This window comes from Phyllobates terribilis, unplaced genomic scaffold (assembly GCF_046119375.1).
Source record: "Phyllobates terribilis strain yellow unplaced genomic scaffold, ASM4611937v1 Scaffold_4__5_contigs__length_816908805, whole genome shotgun sequence".
Taxonomy (NCBI): domain Eukaryota; kingdom Metazoa; phylum Chordata; class Amphibia; order Anura; family Dendrobatidae; genus Phyllobates; species Phyllobates terribilis.
In genome coordinates, this window is record NW_027362764.1 from 155,409,527 (window position 1) to 155,422,266 (window position 12,740).

General features: G+C 46.1%; 1 protein-coding gene across 2 annotated transcripts in view; it reads left to right on the forward strand.

Annotated features, from left to right (window-relative positions):
• The first annotated feature begins 620 nt into the window (after positions 1 to 620).
• Positions 621 to 12,740, forward strand: part of SNX13 (sorting nexin 13) — a 115,436-nt gene continuing 103,316 nt past the window's right edge. For both annotated transcript variants that reach the window (XM_073677847.1, XM_073677848.1), the window contains exon 1: positions 621 to 815. In XM_073677847.1, the coding sequence (XP_073533948.1) occupies positions 804 to 815 (12 nt within the window). In that variant the 5' untranslated portion in view covers positions 621 to 803. The remainder of the gene's footprint in view (positions 816 to 12,740) is intronic.

A 12,740-nucleotide genomic window follows, 5' to 3' on the forward strand; every position in this document is an offset into this window, starting at 1 on the left:
TGTGCTGCTGGAAAAGCACGGCCATGTCTCTGTTCTGTATGGACACGGTCTGATAACACAAGGAAAACATAGAAGCAAAACAGAAGAATTTTTTTTTTAAAAAGTGCATGCCTCTTGTTTGAGGAGGATTTCTGCTCCAAACTAATTGACATCGGATCAAATGCTGTGGAGAAAAAGCTTCAAGAAAAAAACTCTCAAAGCAAGGAATTTCCTGATCGGTAACCCATTTTATACATAGCCCATTTGCCCTATAATAACCCAACACCCGGCCGCCCGCGGCACCATACACTGAGACTATCGCCGTAGCTTCCGAGTGCCGACAAAGCCAGCTGTTCGAGAGCTGCGGCTTATATCCCCTCAGCTCTATGGTCACGCCTCCTTCCCTGACGTCCCCTCCTGGCACCGCCCATAAGGGAGGAGGACGAGCGGCCGCGGTGTGTATTATTTCTGTGCGGGCGCTCCACAGCCATGAAGACAGAGCAGGAGCTGGAGACTACGGGATGGGCGGAGTCTGTATGGGGGCGGGACTACAGATCACCTAGCGCAGAGCGTGAGTGACTAGCCCCGCCCGTGAGTGACTAGCCCCGCCCATCACTCTAGTCCTGAGCAGCAGCTCCATGTGACCTCCCTCCCTCCCTCCATCCACAACATGGCGGCTCTTCCGGAGGCGGCCGGAGGGTAGGGGTGGGTCAGTCTGTGGAGCTACCGGAGGACGGGGATATACGGGGCCGGGCAGGCTCTGGGCTGCTGTGCACTGTGTATAATGCTGCAGGAATAGAGGAGCGGCTCGGCCGGCACCAATCATGACCCCAAAGGTAAGACTAATACCTGGGGCAGTCATGGGCTCAGCAGCCCTGGAGGGGGCGCTGCACTGGTCACCTGGCGCTGAGGGCACTGCAGTGAGGGGCGCACAGTGTACTGGGGCCAGCGGAGAGCAGGACAGAGCAGTGACGGGGGATGTCTGCAGGACGGCGCGATACCGCACAGTGTGTCCTGGGGTGTAGTGACAGGGGGGATTGGGGACAGTGGGGTGTAGTGACAGGGGGGATTGGGGACAGCGGGGTGTAGTGACAGGGGAGATTGGGGACAGCAGGGCTTAGTGACGGGGGGATGGGGGACGACGACAGCTTGGTGTAGTGATAATGGGGGGGACGACAGTGGGGTGTAGTGATAATGGGGGGGACGGGGACAGCTGGGCGTAGTGATAATGGGGGGGGGGACAGCTGGGCGTAGTGATAATGGGGGGGATGGGGACAGCTGGGTGTAGTGATAATGGGGGGGGGGGGACAGCTGGGCGTAGTGATAATGGGGGGCGACAGCTGGGCGTAGTGATAATGGTGGGGATGGGGACAGCTGGGTGTAGTGATAATGGGGGGGGGGACGGGGACAGCTGGGCGTAGTGATAATGGGGGGGGGGAGACGGGGACAGCTGGGCGTAGTGATAATGGGGGGGGAGACGGGGACAGCTGGGCGTAGTGATAATCGGGGGGGAGACGGGGACAGCTGGGCGTAGTGATAATGAGGGGGGAGGGAATGGGGACAGCTGGGCGTAGTGATAATGAGGGGGGAGGGAATGGGGACAGCTGGGCGTAGTGATAATGAGGGGGGAGGGAATGGGGACAGCTGGGCGTAGTGATAATGGGGGGGGACGGGGACAGCTGGGCGTAGTGATAATGGGGGGGACAGCTGGGCGTAGTGATAATGGGGGGGAGACTGGGACAGCTGGTCGTAGTGATAATGGGGGGGAGGGAATGGGGACAGCTGGGCGTAGTGATAATGGGGGGAACGGGGACAGCTGGGCATGAAGAATTAGTGCTGTCACATAAGTACATGTTTGGGGTTGTAGTGATGGAGGACAGCAGGGTCTTGGGCCTTACAGTGATGGGGGGCTGTAGTGATGGGGACAGATGACAACAGTTTAGGAGTCTTTCAGCAGTAAAGGATTAGACAGTGGATCAGTAAGGTGGTCTTCATTCCTTAGACCGTGACTGTGTGTGGGCAGGTGTGGTGCTGATCCTGGTTGCTGTTGTGTTATTTTCAGGGTGACAGGCGCACACGTGACTTGTGTCACTCTGGAATGTGTGTGACTTTAGCAAGCAGAGATCTGTGTGGGTCGTGGAGGGTTCACTGGTGATGTGATGGATGAGCCGGTGGTCTTTGCTTGTGCTCACCGGTGTGAGGATGCCCCTGTACGTTGCTACATCTGTCACACAGAGGGCACCCGTGTCAGCAGTCCCTGTGACGTCACTCAGGTGAAGAGAAGTCATTTTGTGTGATTTGTGAACCAGTGCGATATAACAAGCTCCGGGGGTCCCGGGGGACTTGTGTGTTTCTGTTTGTTGCTATTGCTGTGATCAATATCTCCAGACAGCAATAGAGACTCGTGAAACAAGAGGATCATGTAGTCGCCCTGTCTGCTCCGACAGTCAGAGCCGCGCTGTGCCGCGTACCTCGTAGAGTAATGGTGCCAGCTCACCTTACATATATACCTTATTCCGTATGGGAATCTTATACTTTATGCGGCTGTGATTTGGGGTCATAATGTGGTGAATTAAGAGCATCTCAGTGCATTTATGAAAAAAAAAATATAAATCTACAGCTGATCCTTATTGTACACGTTATACATGGATGTGGCCATATAGGATGGATGTGCAGCCTGAATAGCTCTGCACCTCTATATTCCTCAGGGAAAAAAAAAAGGAATTTTACACTTAAGGTTTTCTCTCTGTAAAGAGAATAGCACCATTCATACAGCACCCAAAGGTGCCTCCAGCACAGCGCCGTACACCCACAGGGCTGTGCATTGGGTAGAATCTGCATATTCATGTTTCACTGCATTTATTACAGACTTTGCCATTAATTTGTGCTGTTTCTGTAGCATTGTTCCGCCTATGCTGGCCGGCCACATGACTACTGTGGGGCTTGTGAACAGGTGGGCCCAGTGCAAAACGGCGTCTGCTCGCTTTTCCCAACGCTTGACGTATCTGTATGGATGTAGTCGGTAGGATTTGTGTCGGGCTCATACACTGAGCCCGCTCCATACCTGAGCTGCTATAGGGGTGAGCTTGGATCTCATCGGTTTAAGCAACATCAAAATAGCAGGTTTTGCTGAGTTTTTGGAGCTGTTTTTGTCAGGGTACATTTGTCTCTTGTGCATGCTAATAAAGTTTAGTGCATAAAAAAATAACCTGATTCATCTTCCTCCGGTTTTGGCACCAGAAACACATCACCACTTGAGGCCTGCTTTTTTTCCTGCATTTTTGCAGTGACATGCTACATTTTGCAAAAACGCAGCTCTTTGACAAAACAGAAAAAAACCCAAGGTGTGTGCATGAGATTTCTGAAATCTCATAGACTTTGCTGGTACTGAAAAACGCAGCTGAAAATTTGCTTAAAAAAACACAACGTGTGAACATGACCTTACTGTCACTATGAATAATATAGGCATGGTTTGTGGTGTTGGGGGTTATGATGATGGCTATGCACATACATGTAGCCCCCTCTCCATTCAGAGGGCATGTACAGGGCCTGTATTCTGCATATAAAGGTGTGGAGAGCAGCTGAGAGGGAGAGACTTTTCTATTACCTGAATCACCGCTCGTCATAAAGAGAACGATTCCAGAAATAGACACTGATTCCCCCTGCTCTCTATAGGCAGGGCACCATACCCTTTCCTGGTAAGCTGGCACTTCACACAGAGTTTTTATAGTTCATTGGAATAAATTGGTGAAAATGAAAAGCAGAGCATTCCCCAAATCTCATGAAGTGCTCCGCTCGGTGCTGTGCACAATTACTCCACTATTACCTTGTACTCCTTTCGATAACTCCCTCACATAGGGCTGTACATGAGTAAAGCCTGTGTGTAGTCGCACCCTCGTTGGTCCAGGGACTTGGGGATGGAAGTTTATATCAGAAAGGAAGGATCCAGCACTCTATAAAGAATTGCGAGAAATTATAAATGGAATTTAATTAGAATTGCAATCCAAAAAATGGCGATTTGGTCAACAAGACCTTCAGACGAATTGCAGACAAAATACTGCATAGAACAGCGCTCTATGGTGTGGGGATCTGTTGTCCAGGAGGTAAGCGCATACCTTCTCCATGATGTGTCCAAAGTTTATTAAAGTCCTAGAGGGTTCCCAGTTTTATGTAGGAGATTTTCCATTGTTGGTGACTCATGGCAGGGAGTGTATGGTGCAGGAATCCTGTATGTAGATTATGTTTCTGCGGACTGCTGTGTCCTGGCAATGTTACCACATTCAGCATTGGTACCTCTGGTAGTTTGCTACAATGTATCGTTCTTCTATTGTTTACTGTTGTTGTTTCCATTTTCTCTTTTCATCTTAAAGGAGTTGTCCAAGATAGTAATCTATAAATGGGCAGGAATACATGTAAAATAATTAAATATATAATCACCCTTTTGCTCTCTGCCGTTCCAGCACCACATCCCTGATGCTCCCTGCCTGTCCTCTGTTTACAGCCAGTATGGCCCTTGTGACCGCTTCAGCCTATCAGTGCCACAGTGGTCTTGTGCCGTATACCTCGGAGTCCAGTAGTTGTCTGCAGACGTCAGAGTATACAGGACGTTGCTGTGTGCTTGTCCTATTGCCCTGTAATCTGTGTGTATATACAGGGATCGAACATTGTAGACTCAGAACAAACCACTGACAGCTGAATGTATTACAGCAGAGCTTGTACAGAGCTTTCATCAGAGCTGTCACTTAAAGAGGTTGTCCACTACTTTTACATTGATTCCCTATCCTTAGGATAGGGCATCAATGTCTGATACCCCAGGGTCCAACACCTTGCACCTCCGCCGATCAGCAGTTAATGGACACAAGTACTTACTTGTGGAGCTTGGTCGTCTACTTGTAGTGGCCGCCGCAGGGTACTGCACATCCGCCTCTTGAATTGAATAGGAGGCTTATGTGGAGTAGCAAGCCCTGACCACTACAAGCACACAGCCAAGCTCCGCAAGTAAGTACTTGCGTCCGTTAAAGACTGAGGCTATGTGCCCGCGATGCAGAAAAGGTCCGTATTTTTCCTGAGCGTTTCTGCATCTCCCTGGCAGAAAAAACGCATGCGGAATTTACATGTGTTTCTTCCTGCCAGGTAAAAGCGTTTGTCACGCGTTTTGCACATGCTATTTTGCATGCGCTTTCCAAGCGATTTTAGCATCACTTGGAAAGTGCTTGACAACCTGGTCACACTATATAAATCCATGCAACCAGCATGGATTTTATATAGTGTGACCAAGTTAGTTAAAAAAAGAATAAAAATGGTAAAAAATAATTAAAAAAAAACATTATACTCACCTTCCGATGGCCCCCGGTCTCCTTCTCCGATGCGTCCGGTGTCTCGTGGTGGTGTAAAAGGACCTTCCATGACGTCATTTAGTCATGTGACAGGTCACGCGACTGCCGACGTCAGCGGTCGCGTGACCTGTCACATGGCTGAATGACGTCATGGAATTTCCTTTTACTCCATCGCGAGCCACTGGGGAGCAAAGACGTACTGAATAGAAGACCGCGGGCCATCAGAAGGTGAGTATAATGTGTTTTTTTAATTTTATTTCTTTTTTTTTTTTTATATACAGGTACTATGGTACCCAGGTCTGGAGGAGAGTCTCCTCTTCTCCAGACCCGGGTACCATCCGCACATTGAATCGCTTAATATCCGCATGTGCACATGTAGTCATGCGGATATTAAGCGATTCAATGCAAGTCAATGGCGGCGAAAATGCCACGATTACGCAAAATAATTGGTAGTGCTGCGGATTTTTCCGCAATGATATTCCGCAGCGGAAATTTCCGCAGCATGTGCACAGCACATGCGGATTATCATTGGGGGACATAGCAGACCTTCTGGCAAGCGTTTTTTAAGCATTTCTGCGGCGGAATTGTGGCTGCGGAAACGCTTAAAGGGATAGTGGGCACACAGCCTGATAGGCCGGGGTCCGACACCTGGCACCTCCACCGATCAGATGTTGATGCCCTATCCTAAGGATAGGGAATCAATGTAAAAGTAGTGGACAACCTCTTTAAGGAGGTCAGCTCACTCTGCTAGAAATCTAAATGTGAAAGAGACTGGAAAGCATGCTGCTCTAGAGATAACTTGAGAATACCCCTTTGAATGAATTGATGGATGCAAAATCAGACCACTGCACCATTCTTAATCTTTCAGTGTAAATGCAGCTTATTATTCCTAGGAAATATTGTCTTACAATAATTTTTTTCATGCCGCAAATATACTTCTACTTTATAAGTATTTACACCACCTGACATGCGGCATTAAATGTCTGCCGATCAGTAAGTACCAATCGGCGGTTGTTTTAAAGCCTGTTTACACACCCCGGATGTTGTGCTGCCGAAAGATCATTTCACCTGATGAATGACTATTCTACTTGTTTATCCGGTGATTGACAGCCTGTTTACACTGCAAGATAATTGCGATATGGTTATCTTGTAGTTTATATGGACCTTGAAGGGGGTTGTCCAGTGAAAGCGTCTTCTCTCCATTTAGTCTCTATGGGAAAAAGCTGAGCAAAGTACTTGGCAGCCCCTTAGGGAATGAATGGAGCACAGGGCGCTCATCTGCACTGTTGCTCCATTCTAACGGGGATTAAAGGGCCCTGTTCTGCCAATTGGTACGATGTGAGACCCCACTGATCACCCTGCACAACCCCTTTTAAGTCTTTTGGGTAGCCAAGTGCTATGCTCTGTTTTCAGGATATGTAAGTTATCTCTTTTACGACCTTTAATTAGATAAACTAAAAATTTTTGAAAACATCGTAAAATGAAAAGTGCTTTAGTGTTGTCATGTACAGCCTCATTCTCTCACCTTATAAATAAAGGTTTACAGTCAGTGGATTTCTGTAAACCCCTTTCAGATGGATGGGACAGACACTTTGTAAAGTGCAACAAACCTGCTGCTTTGCGAGTTCATCAATAAAAGGGTTGCCCAGTGTCCAAAAATGATCAACGATCCACTGGATAGGTGATAATTGTTACAGCACGTGGGACCTCAGTATCGTCAGAACAGGGAACGTATTCTGGAGACATTAGGACAGTTTGTATACTTGCTGGAAGAGGCATTTGGTAGGTTAGATAATATCAAATGATCAGAAGAAGTGAATGCAAGGGGAGCAGTGATGGGAGAAGTCCTAGCCTCGAGAGTCTGAGAAGGCATTCGCACAGAGGAAAAGAATATGGGGTTGTTCTCACAATATTAAGTTATCCTGTCCCTATAAGATGGGGAATAATTTGCTGATCATGGTGGGGTTGAAACCTGGGACCCCCAGCAATGCCGGATATTGTACTCTGCCGAGAGCAATCTAGAAAGGTGCAGAGGTGCATTAGCTCAACCTCCACTTCATTCATTGTCCATGGGACTGCCGGCGGAAGCTGAGCACAGCACTTGTCTTTTTCTGGCAGTCTCCAAAACAGTAAATGGATCTGCAGTTGAGCTAGCGTACCTCCACACCCTTCAACAAGGATTTCTGGAGACCTTGGTTCCTAGGTTCTAGATCTCTGTCTTGGGACAACTAGGGGGAGTCCCAGCAGTTGGACCTTCCAGTGATCAGTAAGTTTTTCCTTATACTATTGTTTGAGGAGTATACTAAAGGTTGTTCACCACTGGACAAACCGGGCTTAATAAATTCAGATCACCATTTAAAAAAAAAAAAAAAAAAAAATGCTTCTATTCCTGGCCGGTGACCTTTTTGTTCCACATGACCACTGCAGCCAATCAGTGGCCACTGTTCGGGTGCAGCTCATCAGTGCGAATGTCTACTCTGACAAAATAATCAAAATGTCACTCTCAGAAAACAGTAATGCCGACATTGTTTTTATTTTTCATGGGTTCCAATATTGATTGTGCAGGAGTTGTCCTGTAGTGGACAACCCCTCTAAATGCTTCCAAGATGGTGCCAGTGTTGCCTGTATACCAACTTTCCCATCAGTCTGCTGCATTGCGTCTAACCAGCCACCTCCTGGAATCCATATCTGCAAAAGGCACCCCGTGGAAACGTTATACGTCACGGTGATTCTATGGATCGGAGTAGTGTGTGACCCTCCGTGCGCTGCTCCCTGTGTGACATCTGATGGCAGTCACCTCACCAGGTCTTGTTCCAGTGTTAGTGTGTAGATATATAATCATCTGCAGATCAAGATGAGATTGAGATTATGTGAATTTACTGAATGTGTAGATAATGTCTAGATGTGTGAACTCTTGCGTGGGGCAAAGGTGAAGATTTTATTGTTTTGTGCTCAATCTCCCAAGTTGTATATTTCCTTATGGGTAAACCTGTGACATTTTAGTTGTCTACTAATGACCGTACACATTCTGGCTCGTGTACTGGGGTGTTGCTCCAGGTGCAAAAATGAATCTTCCTGATGTCCTGTAAATTAGAAAGCTGCTCGGATCTGAAGCCGGCTGTGCCGGACCCGGGTGCAGGCAGCTCTCTAAATCTGAATTGGCTTTGACACAGTAGAACGCTTCCTACCTGTCTGTGACGGCTTCTTGGTCTCCAGACTGGAATTAAAATTTTGACATTTCAGCAGCTATCTTAAATGCAGTCGGTCACCCCCAAATGCATGTTACACTCCTTAACCAGTCATAGAAGGGACAGGGGCCCTTTTTAAAAATCCTACGTACAGTGTACATTTTAGTGGTTGAGGAAACAGCTTGTATTTTATATGCAAATGGCGCAGTCATTTTGCATCCTGATTGGTAACGCTCACCTTTCCACAGTGAGCGCTCAGACGCTGTCAGTGCAGGTGTGCTTGTGGTGGGCTCGCGCTCTCATCACTGACTGCATCTCCTGTTCTCTACACTTCAAGTATCAGGGTTACGGGTGGTGGCCGCAGACGGGAGCCAGTATCTTTCTAATATGATTTTTATAGGGAATGTGAAGTCCCCTGTATAACTGTTTAGCATGGTTTCTTTTGTGTTTTGGAGTTGAACTCCTTTTATTTAAAGAATAGTAATATATTTAAAAGGGTTGTCCATGTTTGTGACTGCAGACTTTTGAATCCTCCTAGCTTCCGCGCCGCACTCTCAGGTTCCCCGGTGGCATTTGCCGTTCACCTGTATTGAGCGAGGCCGCGCACGTCTAGTCACAATATTGCAGTTCTGCCCTGTTCAATGATTTCTGGCTCCATAATTCTAGGCAGCTGATTATTGTGATCCTGCAGCTGGATCCATTGACAGATTCCTCTTCCGGGGTATGTAGTACTGGCACAGCCAAATTTTACTGCTGCAGGGAAAATGTAATATTTCATGGCTTCCAACAGCAGATCCGCTGCATCAGACCCGTCCTGTGGCTAATTTACCTGTCCAAATCAGACCGCATTCAGATGTTCATTGTACAAGTACGTGTACGATCCGAAGTTTTCACAGATCACACACCCATTATAACCCATGGAGATGTTCACATGTCCGTGTGTTTCTGCAGACTGGGTCATGGATCAAAACGCCCATATGAGTCTATGCATCTGTCAAAAATTATTGACCACGTGCATTGCCATCTGTTTTTAACAATGTGATGATTAGTAGAAGATTTGCAGTTTTTTTTTTTTCTTTTGCATAGAAAAAAATCACTGCTAAATGGCTAATGGTAAAAATTGACACACTGACCAAACACTGATGAAAATCAGAATGGTTTTTATGTGCAAGAAAAATTACTGCCATGAATGAGGCCTTCGTGCTGGAGCTGACACTGACTTTGCTCTATCTCCTGTATTTAGAGGATCACTTTAATACAAATCCATTACCAGGAAATAACCTATTGTTTAAATCAAGGATTTTTTTTATTTTTTTTCATTCAAGTTTACTTTTTTTTCATATCACAAACTTTTATTTTAAAAATAAAATTGGTAAACTGTCAGTCTTCAGATTGGCCACTGGAGTATTTTGGACTTCTCCTTCCTGTCCTTTCAAGGACAGTTTAGGGCAGTATTCCCCAACTCCAGTCCTCAAGGCCCACCAGCAGGTCATGTTTTCAGGATTTCCTTAGTATCACACATGTGATGGGATTATTGCCTGTGCAAGTGATGCAATGATCATCTGTTCAATACTAAGGAAATCCTGAAAACATGGCCTGTTTGTTGGCCTTGAGGACTGGAGTTGGGGAACACTGGTTTAGGGCAATGCTCCTCATCAGAAGAGGTAGTATTAGGGCAGTGAGGCAACCGTATTGATCGGACTGCAGCGCACAGACTGGCCATGCCCTCCGATTTATATGGCCGTCTGACTGCGCCCTTACAGTGACTGATGGCACCTCTATGCACAGCTGATAAGAGGATCCACCAATCTCAATGGGCAATGTCACACCTGACCCTGCTTCGTCCTCCCTTTACAATGAATTTTGCACACATTCATTAATGCTTAAATCAAAAGCTAGGGTCGGGGTCTGATCACTGTCACCACGTACATGTGTTGTTTCCTGAAACAATAGGAAGTTTATAGTCTAAAAGAGCCCCAGTGTGAAAATTGCAAGATTTGTAATTTTTATCTTTAATAAAGATTGTGATATGTTGTGGGGGTGGGGACAAATTGAAAAAAAATTACAATTAACATAATAACCTGATTTAAGCGATAGGTTATTTTGTGATTATAGCTCCTCTTTAAAGGCGGAGGTCAGCAGAGAATAGTTTCCCTTTTGGAGGTAGATAAGCCGCTTTCCTGTGTCTTGCAGCAGCTTATTCCTCTTTACCCGCTGAGCACACATGCTCCCAACCATGGAGGAACGGTTCACTGATCAACAGCAGCCTAAGCTTTCTGGACATCTTATCTCTCAATGAGACCTAAAGACCAGGTTTGTCCTGTGAGAACAACCGATTTACCAGCTAGCAGCCATAAGTGCTGACCTTGGTCATGTGAGCTGGCGGTACGGTGTAATTACTCACGTCATGTCCATCCGGATTGAATCTACGCAGCACGCCGGCAGGGTCTATTATAGTCCACATGACCTTTAGATCTCTTCTAATCGGTTATGTGTGTTGTCCTAATGTCGTCATTGTGGTTTCCAGGTCCTAACACGATGTGTGAAGAAGAAAGCTGTTTTTGATGGCGTGTGACATGTTGAGCCATCACTATTCTACTAATGAGAACAGGGTTTTCTAGTTTTGTTGCTTTGCTTGTTCTGTATATGTGTCGAAATCTTTTATGAAAGCAGTGACAGTAAATTACTACTGGTGGATTGTGTTGTAAGCACACCTATTAAATGTGAAATCTGTGTATATACACTACACAAAGCAACATTGAAATTGTAACACAAGGAAGGAAAAGTTATGGAATTATGCAAATGTGAAAAATAGAAAATTTTCAAAACGTTTCAGTTTATTCACTATTAAGTATGAGGGTCACTCAGAAATCCTCACACTGCCCACCCTGCCTGCTATCAGTGGGGTTATTAATGGCTGTCTGAGGAATGTTCTGCCACACGGAAGGCATTTGGGCAAATCATCAAGATCCACTGCTGGCAGCTCCCTGTGCAGTTGCCGACTAACGACATCACAGATGTGCTCAATGGGAGACAATGATGGCAGCAGAAGTGTTTGAGTGTATATATTTCTACACATGGCTGTCATACTGAATAAATCAGATGTTTGCAGCATATCATTAACATGTCTATAGATGTAGAATTATTAAGCTAGTGAGTATTATGACCACGTCAGTATTTTATTGCAGATTTTCCAACTCCAAGCTGTATAACCTTGAATGCTTTTTGGATGAAGCAGATCAGGTGATGTGTATTTGTGTAATGAGGAGGGTGAGGCCTAAGGATACCACACCCTTTATTGAGGTGTGCAGAATTATTAGACAGCTTGTTTTCCTCAGGCAAAATGTGCCAAAAAAGAGATTTAACTGACTGTGAATAGTTAAAAAACAATTGTCATATGTCTTACGGAGGGAGGCAACACTCTTGAAGGTTCTAAGATATTGGGTCATAATCACAGAACCATCCAAAGCAAATTGTCAACAGGGTCGCAAAAAATGTGTTGTGAAAAAATGACGCACCTTAACTGCCAAAGATTTAAGAAGAATCAAATGTGAAGCCACCAGGTGTCTATGATCTTCCAGAACTGCAACTGCCCTGGAGGCCCAGAAGTACAAGGTGTTCAGAGCTCAGAGACATGGCCGAGGTGAGGAGACTGAATTCCGACCACCTCTGAACAAGACATAGAAGGTGAAACGTTAAGACTGGGCCTAGAAATATCTGAAGACTAATTTTCAAAGGTTTATGGACTGATGAGATGACTGAACCATGATGGACCAGATAGGTCGTTGGCTGGACCGGTAATGGACACAGTTATCCACTCCATTCAGATGCCAGCAAGATAGAGGTTGGGTACTACTATGGGCTGGTATTATTAAAGGTGACATAGTTGGACCTTTTTTCTGTTTGAAAATGGACTGGTAGTCGACTCCCAAACCTACTGCCAGTTTTGAGAGACAGTTTACAGGAAAAACTCTGCATCTTTCAAGAAAACCATGATTTTTATGCAGGACAATTCTCCATCGTAGCATTGAAGTCTCCACTGCTTGGCTGCCAGTAAAGGCCTTACAGATGAAAGAATAATGACATGGCCCTTCCTTACCTGACCTAAACCCTACTGAGAACTTGTGGGCCCGTCTTAGGAGATTCATGGTGAAGGAGAACAGTCACCGCTCTGAGCAGTGTCTGGGAGGCTGTGATTGGTGCTGCCCAAAAGGTAGATCTTTAACAGATTAAGGAA